The sequence below is a fragment of the Trichomonas vaginalis genome, chromosome I (genome assembly GCF_026262505.1).
Source record: "Trichomonas vaginalis G3 chromosome I, whole genome shotgun sequence".
Taxonomy (NCBI): Eukaryota; Parabasalia; order Trichomonadida; family Trichomonadidae; genus Trichomonas; species Trichomonas vaginalis.
Genome location: NC_067203.1, coordinates 12,919,057 through 12,941,369, shown reverse-complemented (window position 1 = coordinate 12,941,369; position 22,313 = coordinate 12,919,057). Strand labels below are relative to the sequence as shown.

Below are 22,313 nucleotides of genomic sequence, written 5' to 3'. Positions count from 1 at the left end.
TTTGAAGTCTGAATCTAAGTTATTTGATGTAAAATGAATGATTAGATACATCACACACTCTTTTTAATTGAATTTTGTAATGAAATCAAATATAAAAAAGAATGTTTTGTATTTGAAGAAAAGATCATAGTGGAGGTGCGTTTAATTGGTCCCATTTGTACTCTATAATGGTTTTATTTCCAATGTCCTTAAATGTTTAGCCTTAACTTAGAGTACGAAAGGAACTGAAAAAAAAAATTGATCTATCAACAATATGTATACAATATTATGATTTGCTAGTGAGTACGCATTCATTTTATGATATTGTTTTGCATTCATTCGGTTCCAAATTTTTATTTAATTTTAATAATGATTTCACGCTCAATTGTATTGTGTATTAGTTCACTGCACATGTGTTCTATTTGGTGTAATGCTTGCTCAAGAATTTTTATACTTGGTTACATTTCAGTTCCAATTCATATCTAAGCTATAGGAATTTTTATTGGATAAGCAATCCATTGTGGTAGAACTGCAATTAATTTTAAGATAAAATGTGCGTAATCATAAAAAGGTTTCCATTTCGAAAGTTATTACCGGTAAAAATAAAAGGGAATATCAATTAAAAGAGTAATGACCTAATATACTACCTTGTGAAGTGTCTTGAAATCTTGGAGAAATCAATTTTATTTCAAAAATGTTGTTTTCCGCTCATAAATTGAATTGCAACGATCATTGAAAGTTTTACAATTTTATATAGCCATACCATTTGGAACCGAAATTAATCAGATTACTTCTTTTTCAAATCAAAATTGAATGATGTTTCGGTTACGGAGGTTTTCCTCTCAATCGAGATTTTGCAATAAAAAGTTGACAGAAAAAACGATGATGGAATATGAATTGGACTTCTGGGAGCAACTCCAGAGTTTCTTAGCGTCAATTAATGATGACAATGCAAATTCTATTGCTGTTGATCTCAATTTGGATGTAATTTCAAATACGGATGGTATAAATCAGTTGATTCATGAAATTTTCTTCATTTTATCCATACGTTTGAATGTCACTGATGCTCTTGTCAAGTTCACAGTGGCAATTAAGAAGCTTGCAAAGCCTAATAGTATACTTCAAGCACTTCCGAAATTTATTCTTCGCAATTGCGAAAGATCAAAGAATCCCTTTATCGTAGTTTACATTTACAAACTTGTTAAAATTGGATTCTTAAACTTATATGAAAAAATTCCTCGTGTTTTATACTTAGCAACACACGATCTCCCTATTGCACGTGATATTTTTGCTGAAGAACTATATAACGCTTTTCCATGCTTCTTCACTGCTCCAATAAACTATTCAATAAGTACCATTGAAGATGGTTGTTTACCAGGAACAATCGAATACGCACTTAAGCACGACGACATCGACTTTTTACGCGAGAGATCAATCGAAGGAGACTTCAGTTTCAATCAGACTCTTTATTGTTCGCAATTATACCACCCTGTTATTCGAAATCAAAGAGCAACTTTGTTAGAAGCTGCTGCTTTATTCGGATCATTAACATGCTTCAAGTTCCTTATGCTAAACAAGGCAAACTTCCGTGGTATCGTTGAGACAGCTCCTATCATTGGAGGAAATTTGGAAATTATTCGTCTCTGGGATCAGAATCGCGAGATTGATGGCCAGCATGTCGAAACAGCAATGAGAAATCGTCGCAATGATGTCATTGATTGGATCATTGATACAAAATCCACAAGATTTACAAATGAAGACTTATTTAACATGTCAATATCAGCAAACAACGCCTATTTCTTCAACAAATACAAAGATGAGATCAAAGTTACATCACACATGGTCAATTCATCATTCAACTCGAGATCATTTTTCGCTCAAAAATATCTTATCGAAAATTGCATCGAAGACATGTCATTACTCTACGCGAACTGCATTACATCGAAGTCAGTAATTGAATCTCTCCTCGAAAAGAATCCTTCCGGTTCTTACATTTGTGACTTTACATCTTCTCAAATTTCTCCCTCAATTTTATCGGTTTTATACAGCAAAAACCTTCTCAAAATCACTGACCAGTTTGCCGAATCTGTTGCCAAGAATGGAACCAAAGAAGTACTCGCATGGCTCAAAGTAATGAAACTTTATGATATTTCAAAATTGTCACTTTTGGAAACTGCTGTTTCATCCAAAAATTATGACGTGATCAATTATCTGATCAACTTGGAAGAATTCAAATTTGACAACAGTATCATTGACCTTGTCTTGAGCATTGCTGTTTCGAAGAGAATCCTTCTAATTCCTTTCGTTCTCTCCAAGAAAATTTCTGATAATTTCAGATCATTTTTGACAAATTTGCCGTTTATTAACGACTCTAATTTGACTGAAAGAGCGATCTACGAGAAGTGGTTGTTGCAAGATTTCCTTCCAGAGCACATCCCTATTCTCACAAGGTTCTTTTTGATTTCTGAACCTTGCATTTCAACTTCTTCCAATTCGATGCTTGTAATTCTCCAGAAATTGAATAATTTTCCTCAAATCAGAGCGGTTTTGTATAGTGAAGTGAAGTCAATTAATCTTAAACTTCCTATCAAGCAGCATTTCATTCCTGTTTTGGAAATGATCTCCAAGATGGCACTCGATGACTTGGAAATCATCTACAAAAATAAAAACGTCTCTAATGTTAAAGGTGACATTGAAAAAGGTGACATTGTTGAATCAGAGATAAATGACTTGATGGATGTTCTCCAAAAGATGTTTACTAATAACGTAATAACATCTGAAACCGTTATTAAAAAGTGCCAAGAGATAAATGACATTGATTTCACTTTGATGATGTTAGAAATGTCATTCAGAGAGATTAAAGAACCAAATCATAATCAATGCCAGTTATTGTCGACTTTCTACAATATGTTGGCTTCGAATTTCAAATCTCAAAAAGTGACATCTGACAAATCACGTGAAATTATCATTCAAAGCATTTCTCTCCTTCCTCATTGTTTCCCATTCGAAACTGAGAAAATTGTCAAAGAACAAATTGATTTTTCTGACAATTTGTCTGACAAATTCTGCCAGAAATTTTTGACATTGATTGAATCAAAGAAAGTCAAGCTCCAAAGCGATGAACTCAGAAGGATTCAACTCATGATATCAAATTACTCAATTTCGAATGCAAAAAGATGCCAAAAGAATCCAATCATTGGTGTCGGATTGGGAGAAAAACTTTTCTACAAAACTGCTTTTGAAAACATTTCTAAAAATAATGATGATAACGGTTTGTGTCAGATTTTGGCAGCGATGAAACAAAGCTTGATGGAAAACAAATGGAAGATGAATTACAAGAAGATGGAACATTTCTTCGATATCAAGTTTGATGAAAACGAAAAACTTTTGGAACTTTTTGCTTTCATCGGAAGTTTTATTGTCAAAAGTGACACTGATTATTTGACAGAAAAATCATTAGAATCATTATTAAGTTCGCTCAAAATTATGTCAAACAAATGTCCAAAGAGTGATGAACTAACTGTTTGTTTGACAAATTTGAGTGAATCTATCGAAGAGAAAGAATATTTGAGTGAAGAAATGATCAACGAAATCAAAATTTATTTGAAAGACATCAAAGAAAATCAATTGTTGATCAAAGCTTTCTTTTCAAAGTTTTCATATAATGATGATGAATTCGTCTTAGATTTGTTGCGTAATCTGAATGATACGAAATCATTTTTGTATTGCGTTTTGTATTCGATAAGAGGAATCACTCAAAATATTGTCTTGGAAGAAATTTTCGACCTGTTTTCGAAAACAGTTTTGAATGATGAAAAAATCTGCAGAAATGCAAACCAAGCAAGAACTCATTCATCATTCTACACACTTGGATATTCGGATAGCGATTACGATATTCCTTCTTCTGTTTCTGTTGATTCAGGAGTCATCGAAATCGATTACTTAGTTGTTGGAATTCTTTCCGAGTTCTCTGGAATATTCAACAAGAATTCTTATCTGAAAGATTTTAATAAGTTCCTTGACGCAAAGGCTTCTATTATGCCTTCAGCAGAAAGGTTGCTTTCTCGTATATAATTCATTTTAGTTTTTAAAATTAATCAATTAGTAATTTTTTTTTTGAAAAATATTTGATTTTGCAGTTCCACATATTTTGTAAAGCTATCAATATTGGTCAAGAATTGTTAAATGTGGGCATGGTATTAATATGATTTCACAATGATATAATGGACATTCTTGATTACATACGAATTTTTAAATATTGCATAAACTAACCATATAACATCCAATAATTCTGTTAGACAAAAAAATGTATAATTGGCAACAAAAAATATATATTGCGTATAAATTTTAGACATGATATGAATCCATGAGGATGAAAAAAAAATAAAAAGGAAAAAATGGGGCGAGCCGGGAATTGTAAGTGTTTATTCGGAAAGGGTTAAGACGAGCGAGCGAAGCGAGCGAGCAAAGTTTTAGGTGAGCGAGCGAAGCGAGCTACTTGGGTGGAGGTGGGGCAGGATTTGGTCTAGGTGGATTTGTTGTTGGTGGTTTTCACTCCAATGAGTGTATCATGGATGTGGTGCTAGTCTGTTATCAGACCATACAGACTGATGGATGGGAGGTTAATATTATTATCTGTTTGAGGGAGGGTGAGTAATTTTCGTGGTGTCTCTTTTATTTTGGCTTGTGATTCCTAGCACGGAATCCGGTGTTTGGTACACGTTTCGTACCGAGTGACATCGCTTAAGCTCTGCCAATCCTACTATGCTTCTGTTCTTCTCACTCGTCTTATCTCTTCTTAGTTAAGGAATTCGTCCTCATCGGGTTGGTCTAAGGCTTGTTCTATCGCGTTGTTCTCAGCATCTTCTTCGATGATTTGATCAACAGAGATAGTTTGTTCGGTTGAATTATTTATTTGTTCGCCTTGGCCATTGTCTTCTTGAGCATTTCCATTGTTGGTTGGTTGCTCTTCAGAGGTTGCCTGTTGGTTCTCCTGACCATGATCTGTGTCGTTATTGTTTTCATTGTTGTTTGGTGGGATCGCTGCATTGGGAGCTGTGACTCGTCCTGGGAGGGGACGGCAGCGCATACCGAAGAATTCTGGCACTTTTTCAAAAACAATGCAAGCACTCGCAGCTATCGCGTGCATCGAAAGTCTCTTGAGTAGCTGTATGTGATCTGCAGGTGAGATTCTCAATGCGTCGAGTTTTGTACGGAGAGGGATGACTCCTAGTGATGAGACTACGATAATTGAGAGCGTCGTGGTCCAGTTAAATAATCTCTCTGTTTGTTCAGCAAGGCTCTTATACTTGTTAACCTTTTTGTCGTATGCCGCGTCAAGAGAGTTGCCAACATTGTTGTCCGTGCCGTAAGGGCATGTGACTTCAATGATCTTGATCATCTTGTTCGCTTCATCGTAGACAACAAGGTCTGGGAGGAGATCTTTAACTGTGTCGTCGAGCTCTGGGCCTGTTGTTTGGTAGCCGTCACTTGTAATTCTCGCCGAGCATTTGATGGTTACTCCTGGATAGTGATCGTGAATGAATTGGTAAATGTCATCGCATATGATATTGTGGCGCCATTTGTATAGACTGAAACGGTTTCTGCACATGTTCAATGTGTGGAAGAGAGTGCAGGATTGGCATCCGCACAATGGACAATTAGCCAAAACTTCTGGGTTGTGGAAGTGCATGTTTGCTGGGGTTGGAGCTGTGTTTGTACGGAGAGCAATAGCCGCTGAGTAGAGGTTGTTTGGAACAGCTTGTGGTCTCTTCATGATGTCGTGTGACTCCGCTAGCGCTGCTGGTTCGCAGAAAGTGTGTGAGTGTGTTTCGTCTTTCTTGAACTCCTCGTACTGCCTCTGTTGGATGACGCGACCGATTAAGGGTGAGATTTGGCCGATGTGTTTCGAGCGGTACCAGTCTGTTGCATTTTCTCCTACACCTCTGACTTGTATGCCTCCTTTGTCCCATTCTTTGAATCTGACTTCCAGTTTGTCTGCTGCTTTAGCCGCCTGTGTGATGAAACAATTTGTGCGTTTGGATCTTTCGTTCTTCTGGACAATTTTGCCGTTTTCCATCTTGATGCCTAAGAAACCATTTTCTTGGTCTTCGACGACCTTGCGGAATGACTTCTCTTCTTGAGCCATTGTGTGAAAGAAGGCTTTGGTTTCTGCTTGTTGACTTAACCATAACCTCGCAAATTTAGTGAGAACGAGCTGAGGCTGGCGAAGTTCCAATTTAACGAGTCCAAAGCCGCCTTTGTTCTTCGGCATGTAGAAAAATGAAACCGGAATGTTTGACGTCGGCGCTTCTTTGTCGATCAGGCCTCGGATCATCTGATCTGTCGCTTTCAAGTCATTGACTCTGAATACGTTGTGGAACATGTAAAAGTCAAGTTGTGGCAAGATGAAGACTCTGAGAGCGATAATCTTCTGAGAGAGAGCGAGATGTGACGCGAAGACGACTCTGATCTGTGCTTTGACCTTTTCCAGAATGCCAGTTGCAGCTGCAAATCTTGATGTCTTTGTTCCAGAGATTGGTATTCCAAGATATGTGATGTTGTCCATGCTCGTCTTGATTGGGATTTCGTCTGGACCAATGCGGAAAGGTTGGATTGCAGTGGATGTTTTGGCAAGTGTGACGCATTTCTGTGGTGCAACTTTGAGTTTCGCAATTTTCTGGAATTCATCTACTGTGTTTAAGATTCTTTGCATTCCTTCATGTGTTGGAGAGATGACTAGAACGTCGTCAGCGTAAGCTTGAATGGCAATTGAATACTGTCCTGCTTTGTCTTGGAATCTGTAACCGTCCTCAAAGTGTCTCCTCTGGACTGCATATAATAAAGGATCTAAGCAGCAGTTGAAGAGGATTGGACTGAGTGGACAGCCTTGGATGACACCTCTGCGAACCGGAACTATCTCGGAGTGTGCATGTCTTGTATAGATAGCCGTTCTTGCTCCTTTGTAGAGGTCCTTGAGCAGATTGATGATCGAATCGGGAACTTTCTTCGCTTCGAGAGAATCAAAGATCAATTGATGAGGAACTGTGCCGAAAGCGTTCGTGAAATCGATTGCTGTTTGGAACATTTCAGACTGTGTTCTGGTTGATTGGCAAAGGACTTCGTTCGCGACTGCAATGTGCTCACTCAGTGTTGCTCCGCGAACGAAACCTTTTTGCATTGCGTGGAACATTGGGATCATCTGTAACGCTTTGTTGACTAAAGTCATGAAGATTCTGTAAGTGCATGACGTGATGCCGATTGGTCTCCAGTTCTTTGCTAACGATGGGTCGTCCTTCTTAAAAAGCATCACTGTCTTGGAGAGCTTCCAGCAGTCTGGGATGTGACCTGATATGATGATTGATCTGAATAATATACTGAGGAATTTTGCGGCGCTGACTGGGAATAGCATGTAAACTGAGTTCGGAATTCCATCGAGGCCGTGTGCCGATAAATGATTCTTGTTGCGGATTACTTCGATGATCTTCGATTCATTTGTCATGAAGTCGAGGAAGTCGTTTGCGAAAGCTTGGCCATATCTCTCCGGTAACGCGTAGTCATGATGCAGGAAGTTTTCGTAGCCTTCAGCTTCGTTTGCCCATTGAGGTCCGTAGTAATCAAGGTATTCGCTTGGCTTCAATGATTGTTGTGGAACTTTGTCGGCTAAGATTATGTTTCTGAGAGTCTTTGTTGGGTTATCGGCGAAACATGCTTGTAACTTCTTCCTTGCATATGGTGATGCATCCTGTGGTGTTCCGAGAATTCGGTTAATGTAATCCATTTTCTTGATGAATTCGTTGTTGTCCTCCATGTTGACGATGTTGAGAATACTCTGGTCGGAGATCGGTCCTTGAAATATTTCTTCAATGTTATATTGTTCGAATTTGTTATCTCTGAGATCGTTTTTGATTTTTGCAATCATTTCGACGAATTTATTGTGTTCATCGTCTCTCGTGCTGTCTTTGAGGCATCTCGCGTGACTTATGTGTTTGACTACTTTGATGAGAGTTCCTTTTATTTCATTGGCTGCTTTTTGAATGCGATCTCTTGTGTCTTCCGATATCCTTGGCGGTGGTGCTGTGTCTTCTCCTGTGTCTTCTCCATTTTCTGCTGTCATAAACTTTGGTTCGCTGTGGTTATTGGTGTAGATCATTTCTCTCAAGGCGGCATTGCATTTTAGTGTCAAGTAATCTACCTTGATTTTGTCTGCTTCTGTATTTCCTGTAGCTGCGTATCTTGTGGCTAATGGAGTGAGTTTCTTGTTGAAAAGTTCTCCTCCTCCTTTCAATAGTTTTAATCGGACGAGTGATGTCATTTTCGGTGTAACGCAGCCTCTCTCTTCTGCTTGTTGGAGTTCTGGAATGTTTCTTCTTGCCTCGGCGATGATGGCTACCTCTTCCTCTTCTGTTGCTGGTGGATTGATGATGACGGCATGAACCGCTTCATCTTCTGTCTCTGTTGTGTTATTTGGCGGGTCGAGGGCATCTGCTTCTTCGTTGTTTCCGTTGTCTTCTTGGTTCTCGTTGTTCTCTTCATTGTTGTCAGCATTAATTATCTGTTGTACTGGAGTGTTGTCTACTTGCTCTGCTCTTTCTCTTGCTCTCTCGGCATGTAATGCGTCGAGTTCTTCTTTGGTAATCCAGCAGTATGTAGCATCAGTGTGCGCGATTTCTCCGTCTACTCCTGCTGTTGTAGACTTATGTTTCTTCTTTAGATGTTCTTTGATGTCGCTCAATTCTGTTACATATGTGTTGCATCCTGCTTCTGGACATTTGCGACAAGCGTGTTCTTTGATGTCTTTGAGTGTCGGGTAGACGATTCCTTTTGGTCGGTTGACTCCTTCTATGACAATACCCCAAAAGAAGCCGTATCTCTCGATGTATACGTTCTTGGCGTGTTTCTTCGTTTTCATGTGGTCCATGAGTTTTGATCTGTCGTTGTTCGTGTATGAGCAGTCTGCATAAGGGCATTTGAATACGTGCGTATCAAGGTCGATGTTTCCGTTTTCATCTTTGTAGACAAACGTGCCTGTGCCATAGGCTTGGGCCAAAAATTCAACCCAGATGTCTATGGTGTGAACCTTTGGGTCAAAGCTCGTTTTCGCGATTTCTCCTTTGAAGTGGTCGCAAAGTTTTCTCAGTGATTCGAATGCCTTGTCTTCGTGTCCTTCGTATGATTCAAGTGGGCATCTAAGACCTGGTTTTGGTAATTTCCCTTCTTCTACTAGGAAATATACAAAGATTGGTGTATCTTCGGCGATAACCTCTTTGTTGACTCTGTAGTCTTTAATCGTTGTGTAGAAACGTTCTAAGTCTTCAAGTGTTTTGATGTTCGTTAAGTAGTCTTCACATTGTATTAAAAATTCTGTAAGTTTTTCGGCTGAGTTAATGTATCTTCCATTGTTGTTCTGGCTGTTCGTTGTATCATGTTCTTCTGCGTTGGCTAGAGCTCCTTCGACAAAATCTGGGCTGTAATCGATGTCTTTATCAGCAATTAGTTCCTTATTGTTCAGTGATTTAATCGGGATATTGTGTGCGCTGAAATCTCTTAAAAGTAGAGTCAGAATTCCGAGATCTCCTTTTGGTGGTTCATCCATGCATGGTACAAACCTGAGTTGACAGGTGTCTGTGATGATTATGGATGGTTTCCGATCTGTTCCTGGTGGACTTGGAGGGAATGCTTCTTCAATTGTTTCTATGGCTTCTCTTCCTACGATAAGTCTGAATCTGTTTGTTTCTTCTTCAAGTGTGTCAAAAATTGCGACTTGTGTTTCTGGAAATAAATTTTGTACTGTTGGTTTGTCGATAGTTTTGTAAAGGCGTAAAATGTCGTTGAAAAAGAAAGATATATCTGGTGATAATTTTTCTGTGAGATGTGAAATCATATGGATGGCATGATCTTCTGCTTCGGTGAATAACTCGTCGCAATACGAGCATCTGTATTTTAGAGGGTTAAGTTCTTCGATGCCTGTCTTGTCTATTTTGATGGCCGTTATTCTTCTAAATGTGTCTTCTGTTGTTTCAAATGTATTGATCATGGGGTCAGTGTTATGGTGCTCTCTGATGTGTTCAACCATTCTTTCACAATTGTCACAATGGAAATTACAGCCATCAGCGTTACAGTGGAACGGTTCTGTACTCAAGTCACGGTCTTCAGGTGAGAACATGGATGCGACTAACAAACTGATGGGCAATGATGCGATGGATTGGCTAAATAATTTTTCCGAAATCCAGTAATTCTCTATTTCTTTCGGGTAATCTAATCTGAACTCCATCTTCGATAGGCTCCTGATTAAGTCGGAGTAATTTTCTGGATTCAACGCTGCAATATTTTTCAAAACGATATCTAAATTTTGTTCCTCAGGCTTCAAAATCGTTTTCGCGGTTGGCGTGAAACTGTCTGTTATAGCTGTGTTGCCACAGTACACGTACGATTGCAGTGGAAGCTTCTCGGGACCTCCTGTACCCAAAACAGGAATCATACCACTAGACTACTCACCCTTCTTAATTATTTCTATTAATTTTAATCCTTAATCAAATCTTGAAATTATTAATACTAATATGGTTCTTGAAGGATCAAATTCTCCGATCAAATGTCAAATAAGGTTCATCAAATGATGCATAAAAAGTTATACTAATAAAATATTTTAAATAAAAATCAGAGTGATTGTAACAAAAAGTGCCAATAAATTTGAATTACCCAGATTTTCCTTACTTTTACCACTCCCCATGTAATTTCTGGGGAAAACGATAATTCATTTTTTTTATGGATGAATAGATCGTTTTCCTAGAAAGGACCTCATATCTCTGGCTAAAAAGAGTGTCAGATCCTAAATAGATTATTGATCTAGTGTACAAATCCAATAAAAAGCCTATTTTTTTGGCTTTTTTGGTGCTCATTTTTTCGAAGATCTACATGAATATGGGGAAACCATCGGATTTTTTTGGTTAACCCACATCTTCATGTAGTCTGGACTATCTTTCCTCGAAGGACCTCTTTACGGGTGTAAAAACTCATAAAGTTCTCAAAAGATTCATTCTCGATCTCCATGCTGAAAGAATTTACAATAAAAAAGAGATCTACGCATCAAACTACAGCCATAAATGAACTGAACCCCTAAAGCTCAGCTCTTAGTTTATCAAAAACGTCGAAATCCTTCTCATTGCAATCAAATTTTCTCAATAACTCATAAGAAAAATCGAATTTTGATTAAGCCGATGTTATAGGTATCACAAATACTACAAACTTGAGCAATATCGAAATTGCCAGCAAAAGTTTGAAATTGCATTGCTCATATTTGTTTTGTAAACTAAAAATCTGCTTATATTATTCATTAATTTTTTATATATTATTCATATACTTTAATAAAACAATACTATTTCACCTTAAAAATGAATTTCATAAGTCAATTATTATTTTTTTGAAAATGTATCAATTTTCGATTAAAACAACATGAGAATAAAATTTACGCAAAATTATTTTAAAAAATGGTTTTAAAAATTTACAATTGATTAGGAATAAGATTGCAAGAAGTTTTGAAGTTTAATTTTAAGAAAAAAAAATTCGGATATTATTCATGGATCTAAGTAATCTGATATTTGAGTATCGCACTATGCATAAAACATATATTTATAGTTTTTTTGGAGTTTTATGATTTTAAATATATTCATATTTGGCAATCCAATAGATTTTTAAAAAATAGGTAAATAAAAATAGATTACATATGCAGCAGATTTAGAACATGAAACAAATCTTATAGTGACCCAAAAAAAAATTCATGATCCAAAAAAGAAAAAAATTGGCTAAATGGGAATCAAACCTTGGCATAATAAATCAACATGTCGGATGTTTCCACTACAATACACCGGCAGTTCGAAAAATACCCTTGGTGGTTCTATTTAATAGCTACTCCCAACGATAGGCGGTGTCCCCAGCTTTCGAGAGGTGGTAAAAGTAAGGCAAATCTGGGTAATAATAGTAAAATTTTTTCGATCAACTGTTTAAGGTTAAAAATTAGGGCAATGTCAAGTTCAGAGCAACCAAAAAATGAAAATTGGTCCAGTTACAGTGACCTTAAGCCAATTAAAGTATTCGAATACCCAGATCAAGCATCAAAACTTATTTGGAGTGTCAATTCCAATAATATAATACAAATATCTTCGCAAATTATCGAATTAATAACAGCTCACAAAATATCTATCCAAATGTCCCTTTATTTGATTGATATTTTTTTCACAAATTCGTGTTAAAGAAATCAAATTATTTTCAGAACTTTATCAAAAGATATCAAACAAATTTTCATGCATCATAAAACCAGAAAATGAGAAATTAATGGTGATTCTACATTATAATGGCTTCAAATTCGAAGATTACAAACCTAAAATGAAAGAAGAAGAAATTCTGAATTTATATTCAACAAAATCTCCTTTATACTATATTGCATGGGATAAAGTTGATGATCTTAAGAGTAAATTCCCAAATCTTGATATTAATGAGCAAATTGATTATTATATCACACCACTTGACTGTGCAATTAAATATGGATCAGAATTGTGCTTCAATTACTTGAAAAATTTAGGAGCACAATACACCGATAACTCCGAAGAATATGCTGTTCAAGGCGGGAATAAAAATGTTTTTATGCAAATGATAGATGAAGGTAAATCATTTGATAACATGGTTAATATGGCATTGGATTATCGACACTTTGAAATTGCTGACTACCTTAAAACAAATTTTGAACAAACTCCAAATTCAATAGCAGAAAGTATGCATTTCGGAAATTATGATATTGTATCTTATTTACTTAATAATGGAGAAGATATTAACAAAATTTATAATCTCATTCTTTTCAAATTTATCATAGTTTTATAATATTCTCTTTCTTTTCATATTCATCATTGTTTTATATAATTCACTTTCTCTTAATATTTGTCATTTTTTGATAGAATTCTCTTTCTCTTAATATTTATCATTTTATGATAGAATTCTCTTTACTTTCATATTTATCATTGTTTTATGAAATTCTCTCTATATTAATGAATGCCCTCTTAGTATTGCTATCAATAAGAATTCAATAGAAATTGTCCAATTCCTAGTTGATCATGGTGCTGATGTTAACATGAAACTTATTCTCTTTCTTTTCATATTTATCATTGTTTTATAACATTATCTTTCTTTTCAAATTTATCATAGTTTTATCACATTCTCTTTATTTACATATTTATCATTGTTTGATAGAATTCTCTTTATTTTCATATTCATCATTGTTTTATATGATTCTTTTTCTCTTAATATTTATCATTGTTTTATAGCATTCTCTTTATTTTCATATTTATCAATGTTTTATGAAATTCTCTTTATTTTCATATTTATCAATGTTTTATGAAATTCTTTTTCTCTTCTTATTTATCATTATTTTATGTCAATCTCTTTATTTTCATATTCATCATTGTTTTATGAAATTCTCTTTACTTTCATATTTATCATTGTTTTATGAAATTCTCTCTATATTAATGAATGCCCTCTTAGTATTGCTATCAATAAGAATTCAATAGAAATTGTCCAATTCCTAGTTGATCATGGTGCTGATGTTAACATGAAACTTATTCTCTTTCTTTTCATATTTATCATTGTTTTATAACATTATCTTTCTTTTCAAATTTATCATAGTTTTATCACATTCTCTTTATTTACATATTTATCATTGTTTGATAGAATTCTCTTTATTTTCATATTCATCATTGTTTTATATGATTCTTTTTCTCTTAATATTTATCATTGTTTTATAGCATTCTCTTTATTTTCATATTTATCAATGTTTTATGAAATTCTCTTTATTTTCATATTTATCAATGTTTTATGAAATTCTTTTTCTCTTCTTATTTATCATTATTTTATGTCAATCTCTTTATTTTCATATTCATCATTGTTTTATGAAATTCTCTTTACTTTCATATTTATCATTGTTTTATGAAATTCTCTCTATATTAATGAATGCCCTCTTAGTATTGCTATCAATAAGAATTCAATAGAAATTGTCCAATTCCTAGTTGATCATGGTGCTGATGTTAACATGAAACTTATTCTCTTTCTTTTCATATTTATCATTGTTTTATAACATTATCTTTCTTTTCAAATTTATCATAGTTTTATCACATTCTCTTTATTTACATATTTATCATTATTTTATAGCATTCTCTTTATTTTCATATTTATCATTGTTTGATAAAATTCTTGTTATAGACCGAAAATAGATTTTTTCAGTTTTCTCTTCAAATAATTGAAAGAATGATACTATTATAGGTTTATTATATTATATAGCATATAATCATGCTATAGCCGAAAATTATAAGTTTTGAGAAGATTGAATATAACACAAATAAATTTGAATGTAAGTTAAATTGCTTGTTGTTTTTAATAGCTATTTAATGAGAAATCCAATATTGCAAAATTCAAATTGAATGATTGAAAGAACAGAAAAAGTCATTCTTTTCAATTTCGAATATGTTTCATTGTATTTATATTATATGGCAAATAAGATATTTAAACTTGATTTTTGAAGGAAAATTCACAAAATTGAATAAATTCAAATAATTTTTATTCAAAAATAAACTAGTTATTTGAGTTTAATACTAATTATCTATTCAAACTACAAAGTTTGTAATTTAAAATATTTTGTGAGATCAGATTGAATTAATTCAAGGTTCTTTTCAATTAATATTAATGACCATATTACGCATTTTCGAACATTCTAAACCAAATATATAAAAATGGGAGACGAATGTTAAATTTTCTAGACATAAAGAAGTTGTTTACCGAGTTTTAGCTCTTATCTCTAACAAAAAATTAATTTTTAAAAAAATGACCGAATACGTTTCACAGCGAGAAAAAAATAAAAGGCAAGATAGAATTTTCTAGACATAAAGAAGTTGTTTACCGAGTTTTAGCTCTTATCTCTAACAAAAAATTAATTTTTAAAAAAATGACCGAATACGTTTCACAGCGAGAAAAAAATAAAAGGCAAGATAGAATTTTCTAGACATAAAGAAGTTGTTTACCGAGTTTTAGCTCTTATCTCTAACAAAAAATTAATTTTTAAAAAAATGACCGAATACGTTTCACAGCGAGAAAAAAATAAAAGGCAAGATAGAATTTTCTAGACATAAAGAAGTTGTTTACCGAGTTTTAGCTCTTATCTCTAACAAAAAATTAATTTTTAAAAAAATGACCGAATACGTTTCACAGCGAGAAAAAAATAAAAGGCAAGATAGAATTTTCTAGACATAAAGAAGTTGTCTACCAAGTGTCAGCTGTTACTTCTTCTCAATACTGATATAAAATAAAAATCTTTATTATTTATTTAACCTTTATTGTTTCATTAAACTTCATTTATTTTATATTATAGTTTTATTCTTTTAGCTACTTGTAAAATAATCTAATTTTATATCATCATTTTACCGGATTATTCTTCAGTACATCGATTGTGTATCTAAAATAATATCATTATCCTTATTCTGTTTTTTCCAAAATTCTTTTAAATATCTTTTTTGGTTAGATTACTTTATACTTTTTACTTTTTTTTTTAATTTCAAAAAAAAATTTGGTGATTGTTCTATTCTGTTACAATGTGCATTATCATATTCTAATGAATTATTCATTACATACATTTAAAAAAACTTGTTAAAAATGAAATTAAAAAATTATGTTTATTATTACGCTGTGAATGTGTCAACAGCGGTCATGCCTGTATCTGTATCCCATATTTGCCACAACCTTTCTGTATCTGCATTTGTGTATTTCGGTTTCAGCTGATACATTTGATTTGGCGTGTAATTTGTTCCAGTTAATGGATTAATTGGGAGATCTTCATGCGGCGTGTGTTATTATTGTACTCCCAAATAAAGGCAGGAATAGCCTGAATGCTTTGGCAGCGCTCCAATGTCGGCCAGAATCTCTCAATCTTCCCATTTTGGTAGGGAGAATGAGAGTCTGTATGCCGCCATTGGACGCCCCAAAGATCAAGTAGATCTTGAAAGGCGCCCCTATTTTCTGAACCGTTGTCGGTCCAGAAACAATAAGGGGCGCCAAATTCAATGAAGGCGGAAGCCGCAACGTTCGCTGTCGTCGCTGCCAGCATATCTGGTATTTGTATACACGCTAGGACTTTGCGGCTAAAATCGTCGATTATGCCATAAATATACTGGCCACGAACACCCCTAAAATAATGAACATCTGCGTGCCAGATAAGATTGGGTGAAAGCGCCCAATATCTTACTGCTGTTTCTGGCCCGGCATGCTCTAATCGCGTCTTGGTGAAATGATTTTCTTTGAAGTATCTGCGTACTTCTCTATAAGATACATCAATTTGTTGTAATTTCAAACGTTTCCATTGTTTTGTTTGACCACAGGGAAAGGCCCAGTGGTCATGTATCACAGCAAGAGCTTTGATTTGGTCGTAGGGATTGACCCTACGACCTTTCTTGCCTTTAGGCAATGGGATATTCTGTAAGCTAAATTGATTTTGTAAAAAAGATTTTGAAACATCTAAATATTTGAAATCATTTGATTGAAGGGTTGGGGCGATGGGAACATGGGTGCAAGCTTCTTCCCATGTCATTTTACCTTCTTCAATCTGATTGGAAATACCAATTAGGTAAATTCGATCGACATACCCTTTGTAAGGATTCATTCTAATGAAGTACGTTAACAATCAAAATATTCTATAAGTGTCTAGTATGGAATTCAAAAGAATAAAGAAAATGGTAACGTAAATAAACGTATTATGAAATAATTTATAATTAAAATGAAAAAAAGAAAAAATAATAAGTAAAGTGACTGGAAATGAAAATGAAAATCAGTGTACAGTTTTATTTTTTTCTCGCTGTGAAACGTATTCGGTCATTTTTTTAAAAATTAATTTTTTGTTAGAGATAAGAGCTAAAACTCGGTAAACAACTTCTTTATGTCTAGAAAATTCTATCTTGCCTTTTATTTTTTTCTCGCTGTGAAACGTATTCGGTCATTTTTTTAAAAATTAATTTTTTGTTAGAGATAAGAGCTAAAACTCGGTAAACAACTTCTTTATGTCTAGAAAATTCTATCTTGCCTTTTATTTTTTTCTCGCTGTGAAACGTATTCGGTCATTTTTTTAAAAATTAATTTTTTGTTAGAGATAAGAGCTAAAACTCGGTAAACAACTTCTTTATGTCTAGAAAATTTAACATTCGTCTCCCATTTTTATATATTTGGTTTAGAATGTTCGAAAATGCGTAATATGGTCATTAATATTAATTGAAAAGAACCTTGAATTAATTCAATCTGATCTCACAAAATATTTTAAATTACAAACTTTGTAGTTTGAATAGATAATTAGTATTAAACTCAAATAACTAGTTTATTTTTGAATAAAAATTATTTGAATTTATTCAATTTTGTGAATTTTCCTTCAAAAATCAAGTTTAAATATCTTATTTGCCATATAAGTATAAATACAATGAAACATATTCGAAATTGAAAAGAATGACTTTTTCTGTTCTTTCAATCATTCAATTTGAATTTTGCAATATTGGATTTCTCATTAAATAGCTATTAAAAACAACAAGCAATTTAACTTACATTCAAATTTATTTGTGTTATATTCAATCTTCTCAAAACTTATAATTTTCGGCTATAGCATGATTATATGCTATATAATATAATAAACCTATAATAGTATTATTCTTTCAATTATTTGAAGAGAAAACCGAAAAAATCTATTTTCGGTCTATAACAGTTTGATAAAATTCTCTTTCTTTTCATATTTATCATTGTTTGATAGAATTCTCTTTATTTTCATATTTATCATTGTTTGATAGAATTCTCTTTATTTTCATATTCATCATTGTTTTATATAATTCACTTTCTCTTAATATTTGTCATTTTTTGATAGAATTCTCTTTCTCTTAATATTTATCATTTTATGATAGAATTCTCTTTACTTTCATATTTATCATTGTTTTATGAAATTCTCTCTATATTAATGAATGCCCTCTTAGTATTGCTATCAATAAGAATTCAATAGAAATTGTCCAATTCCTAGTTGATCATGGTGCTAAAAATGTCAAATAAATCTTTCAATTGATAGTAATTTTTTTTAATTTAATTTAATTTAAGGGTCCACGGTACATTTTCGATACTATTCAAAAATTGAATGCTAAAATGAGAATTATCGTTATCGTCTTCCTCATGAATCGATTTTTTTGAGCTTCTTGGTTAACGAAATCCAAAAATTATATTAAAAACAGCATATAAATATGATATCAAATCAGAATCTATAATTAGATATGGGCCTTGCCATATAAATTTTGAAGATTAACGATAGCCTTCACTTGGCCGGGCCGTGGACCCTTAAGGGTGCCGGAAAGTGAAGTGAAAGTTATTATAAAAATAACACTTTTCAAACACATTAAATCCTTTTTATTTTGATTTCTTTATATGGGTGTAAACCTTAAGTGATAATATATCAAAGTATCATATTTATACTAAGTAAAATCGATGTTTATGAATATAAGGTTATCAAAACACACAAAAATCATATAAAATTTTTAAAATCTGGGAGAGAAAAAGTGCATTTATCTCAACATATGAGAATTAAAAATAAAATTTGTTCTGTAAAAGTATAAAAAAATCTCGACTCTTAAAATCATCCCCCATTCATTTGATGATTCTTTACAAATGGGAGTATCCCATTTAAATATATATATATATATATACAATTCCACGTCAGTAAAGGACGAAATACATCGTTTTTAGGCAGGACGAAAATACCACTGATCAGAGCATAGTTTCGTTATTATTATATTGAGTTATATAATACCGATAATCTGATTATTAGAATCATCTAGTTTGAGCAAGATCAGATCTTGATTTTGTGCTTTTTATGACGAAGATGTGCTTTATAAGTTAATCTGTTTTATAATTCAAAAGATATCATGCAAAAAACTATGTAACTCATATAACATATTGCAATTTGTTATTATGTAGCTGTGCTTTGCAACACTTAGATTATCGATTGGTGAACTGTGGTAATGAAATAATAACTATAATTGATAAGAAATTTCTTAAACCTGAATTTTTTTAAACTCGAAATCATATTCTTTCCGTTTAACCTTTCAATTCACTCAAAATTTGAGAGACAAAAGTGAAGAATATGATTTCAAGTTTAGGAGTAGCTCGTGCATTTGTTTGTCTGCTGAAAGCAGTCTTGAAGTTTATGGTAAGCGAATGAATTTGATTTTATCCATATTGAGGATTTACTTTCCATAGTAATATGGAATATCGTCCTAAATATCATTGATCTATATTAAAAAAATTATAAACAATTGAGTTTGAAATAATAATTCATATATGTCAATGCTATCATATCACAAAATAGCAATATCTAAGAATTCATATTCATCCCGAAAACTAGTTTTTTTTACGTTATAAAAAAATGGTATATTACCCCTCCACTTACAAATGATGATTTGATCAGAAATTCATCAAAAGTGACACCTCAGAAAAGCTAAAATATTGAATTTTTGGAACTTTTGATAGAGCACGATTTTAAATATTAATTAAAGTAAATGTATATTTTGTAAAGATTCTTTTTAATAAAAAAATAAAATTTTGAAGAAGAACACAAAATCTTCTGAAAAATAATATCACATAAACTCATATTATTTTCTAATATATAACTATTTTATATAAAAATCAAATTCAATGATCTTAAAAGCGAAGAATAAACCTCAAAATTTACGAATATAATGAGTGGGAATAGGCGTAAAGCAAAAATTGATATTTCATATGGTTTTATGATAGATAAGCATTATATTTCCACTCATTATATTCGTAAATTTTGAGGTTTATTCTTCGCTTTTAAGATCATTGAATTTGATTTTTATATAAAATAGTTATATATTAGAAAATAATATGAGTTTATGTGATATTATTTTTCAGAAGATTTCATTCTATATGCCTATGAAAAGTACTCTCAAAACTAACTTTTTCCTAATTATAATTAAATCGAGAATATTGTATTATGCTTAGTATTATTTCATTTTTCTCATTCAATTTAGAATTTACAAATGTCAAAAAATTGAGAGCTGTCACTTTTGATGAATTTCTGTTTATTACAAAAAAAATTAATCAGATACTATTATTTTTAAAATTGTAAATTGAAAGGCCAGTCAAAAAAAATTCATCAGAAATATTAGTCAAAAATAATTGAATACATAACTTCATTACTGACCATTTTCTAATGGAACCCAAACTCGAAACTGAGGCAAATGAAGAGGTACTTAAACAATTAAAGGAACTATTTGATATGGTTGATAAAGATAATAGTGGTGCGATTGATTATCATGAGATGTGCTACTTTTTAAATGAACTTGGAATTAAAAGTCCTTCTTTCTTCTCGGTCCTCATTTGGTACATAACAGATAAAAATGGTGATGATTTGTTATCGTATGATGAATTCAAAGTTCTCGTTTTGAACTTACCAAAAATTGAGAAATTACCAGAATTTGTTGCAACTTTAGCATTTATCAAGCTGGACAAAGATCACTCAAATTCATTAGATCTTGATGAAATGACGAAATTATTCAATGATCTTAACAACCATATATCCAAAGAAGAAATCATTAAAATTTTCAATCATTTCGATAAGGATCACAGCGGAACAATTGATCTAAAGGAATTCAAGAGATTCATTAGAAGAATTGCTAAAACATAAGGTTTGGAAAAGAAGGCATAAAAATTTAAAAAAAAAATAATAATTTCTCATATCTACTAAAAAATATTCACTTATAAGAGTATATAGAATGCGTAAGTCTTATTTGAAGTTTGATGTAAATTTGAAAAACAAGAACTAAACACTATCATATTCCTCCATACATCCCACAGAGGCACTAAGGCCTTGTATTTATGATATTAATATCGCTTTATTTAATACTAAACTTCACTGTATGCAAAATCCATTAAAAAGCAATAAAATCCATGACATTAAAAAAAGTCATTCAATAAACATTAAAAAAAGATGCAGAATTTATGGCACGAATAAAAATAACATAGTAAATGAATGTTTTATTAAAATACTGGTTAAATAAATTGAGGAAAATATAAAAATTATAAAAATATGAGATATTAAAACGTTGTTGTGATAACAGCATTGTATTTTGATGTATCGCATTTTAATCATATAATAATTCAATTAACTCAATTTACTTTCCTTTAATATGAAAATAAAAGAATATTAATGTGAAGCCTGTGTAGCTCAACCGGATAGAGCATAAGACTCTTAATCTTGGGATTGCGGGTTCGAGTCCCACCACTGGCTTTTTTTTGAAATTTTCACCCAAGAATCTCCAATATGTTTTATTTATTAATTCATCATGGTACTTTAGTAGTATTTTCACTTGTGTTCTGGCAATTGTATCTTCATGTAATTTTTTATCGATAAAAAATCATTTTTCTTTGTTTCCTTTACCTAAATGAATAAATTATAATCAGCTTGCATAAATATTTTATTTGCGGTTTATTTACAAATTAAATTGAGCACAATTATTTTATTATAATTTAAAATAAGTTCATGGTCTTGATGTATCACGCATTTCTTTAACATTAACTATAAAGAATTTTTGTTGAGTTATTGAAAAAATGTTTATGAAAAAAATTAATTTATCTAAAGTCGCTATTAAATTTTTTAATAATTTTTTATATGAAAGCGGTTTTAAATTAGATTTTTCTGTTAACTTTTGAATGATTATTTTGGCGTGGATAATTTCCATATTAAAACGCACCCTCTCTAATATTTTGAAATAATTTTTCTCGAATAAAATTTTATTTGAATATTTATTTCTAAGCTCGGAATTTCCTATGCCAGTTGATTTTTCTATCATGGAAAACCAATCACTCGAATCTTTTCTCCCTGAAATTCAATCAAGAATCGTTAATCTAGTCCAACTTTTCGAATCTGATGAACATCCAATTGAACAGATTCACGAAGCCGTCACAGAAATAACTTTAGTTATCAACAATGCAATTTTGTCCACAGAGAGCAAGCATAAACAATATTTACTCACGGAAATTAAGTCACAAATTGAAAAGAATGTGGAAAGTTATTACGAAACATATGAAAAGGAACTGAATCGCGAGATAAATGAAGCATCCAGGAAGAAAGATAATACTCAGTACAATGATTTGTCATCATTCCTTAACAAAGATACACTTTTATATTTGTTTTAACTATTTCTTATGATTTTATCTTTGAAACCTTTCATTTTTGGATTATCTAAATAAAGTATTCATCCCTTTTA

The 22,313-nt window shown here is 32.3% G+C and overlaps 6 protein-coding genes and 2 non-coding genes across 8 annotated transcripts, besides 6 other annotated features; 5 read left to right on the top strand and 3 right to left on the bottom strand.

Moving 5' to 3' along the window:
• Positions 1-845: 845 nt before the first annotated feature.
• Positions 846-4,082, top strand: TVAGG3_0977600 (spectrin binding; the record flags this gene model as incomplete). Its single annotated transcript, XM_001312695.1, has 1 exon — positions 862-4,053. The coding sequence occupies one exon, from the start codon at positions 862-864 to the stop codon at positions 4,051-4,053; it is 3,192 nt and encodes a 1,063-aa protein (XP_001312696.1).
• Positions 4,083-4,777: 695 nt separating this feature from the next.
• Positions 4,778-10,144, bottom strand: TVAGG3_0977590 (ribonuclease H protein family; the record flags this gene model as incomplete). The annotated part of the gene is made up of 1 exon (XM_051253891.1): positions 4,778-10,144. One exon carries the CDS (start codon positions 10,142-10,144, stop codon positions 4,778-4,780), a length of 5,367 nt encoding a protein of 1,788 aa, XP_051079465.1.
• A 284-nt stretch (positions 10,145-10,428) lies between these two features.
• On the bottom strand, positions 10,429-10,478 carry TVAGG3_0977580. Its single transcript has one exon. It is a non-coding gene; the product is annotated as a tRNA-Pro (tRNA).
• Positions 10,479-12,360: 1,882 nt separating this feature from the next.
• TVAGG3_0977570 (protein ubiquitination) lies at positions 12,361-12,852 on the top strand (the record flags this gene model as incomplete). Its single annotated transcript, XM_001312693.1, has 1 exon — positions 12,361-12,852. The coding sequence occupies one exon, from the start codon at positions 12,361-12,363 to the stop codon at positions 12,850-12,852; it is 492 nt and encodes a 163-aa protein (XP_001312694.1).
• Positions 12,853-14,216: 1,364 nt separating this feature from the next.
• Positions 14,217-15,056: a mobile genetic element.
• Positions 15,057-15,856: 800 nt separating this feature from the next.
• Positions 15,857-16,669: a mobile genetic element.
• Positions 15,875-16,669, bottom strand: TVAGG3_0977550 (integrase core domain-containing protein; the record flags this gene model as incomplete). Its single annotated transcript, XM_051253890.1, has 1 exon — positions 15,875-16,669. A coding segment is annotated over one exon (795 nt), but the record flags the coding sequence as incomplete, so codon positions are not given.
• A 242-nt stretch (positions 16,670-16,911) lies between these two features.
• Positions 16,912-17,749: a mobile genetic element.
• A 383-nt stretch (positions 17,750-18,132) lies between these two features.
• Positions 18,133-18,366: a mobile genetic element.
• Positions 18,367-18,370: 4 nt separating this feature from the next.
• Positions 18,371-18,391: a mobile genetic element.
• Positions 18,392-20,095: 1,704 nt separating this feature from the next.
• Positions 20,096-20,132: a mobile genetic element.
• A 98-nt stretch (positions 20,133-20,230) lies between these two features.
• Positions 20,231-21,053, top strand: TVAGG3_0977490 (calcium ion binding; the record flags this gene model as incomplete). Its single annotated transcript, XM_001312692.2, has 1 exon — positions 20,258-20,731. One exon carries the CDS (start codon positions 20,258-20,260, stop codon positions 20,729-20,731), a length of 474 nt encoding a protein of 157 aa, XP_001312693.1.
• A 207-nt stretch (positions 21,054-21,260) lies between these two features.
• Positions 21,261-21,334, top strand: TVAGG3_0977480. Its single transcript has one exon. It is a non-coding gene; the product is annotated as a tRNA-Lys (tRNA).
• A 528-nt stretch (positions 21,335-21,862) lies between these two features.
• TVAGG3_0977470 (uncharacterized protein) lies at positions 21,863-22,306 on the top strand (the record flags this gene model as incomplete). Its single annotated transcript, XM_001312691.2, has 1 exon — positions 21,874-22,242. The coding sequence occupies one exon, from the start codon at positions 21,874-21,876 to the stop codon at positions 22,240-22,242; it is 369 nt and encodes a 122-aa protein (XP_001312692.2).
• Positions 22,307-22,313: the final 7 nt, after the last annotated feature.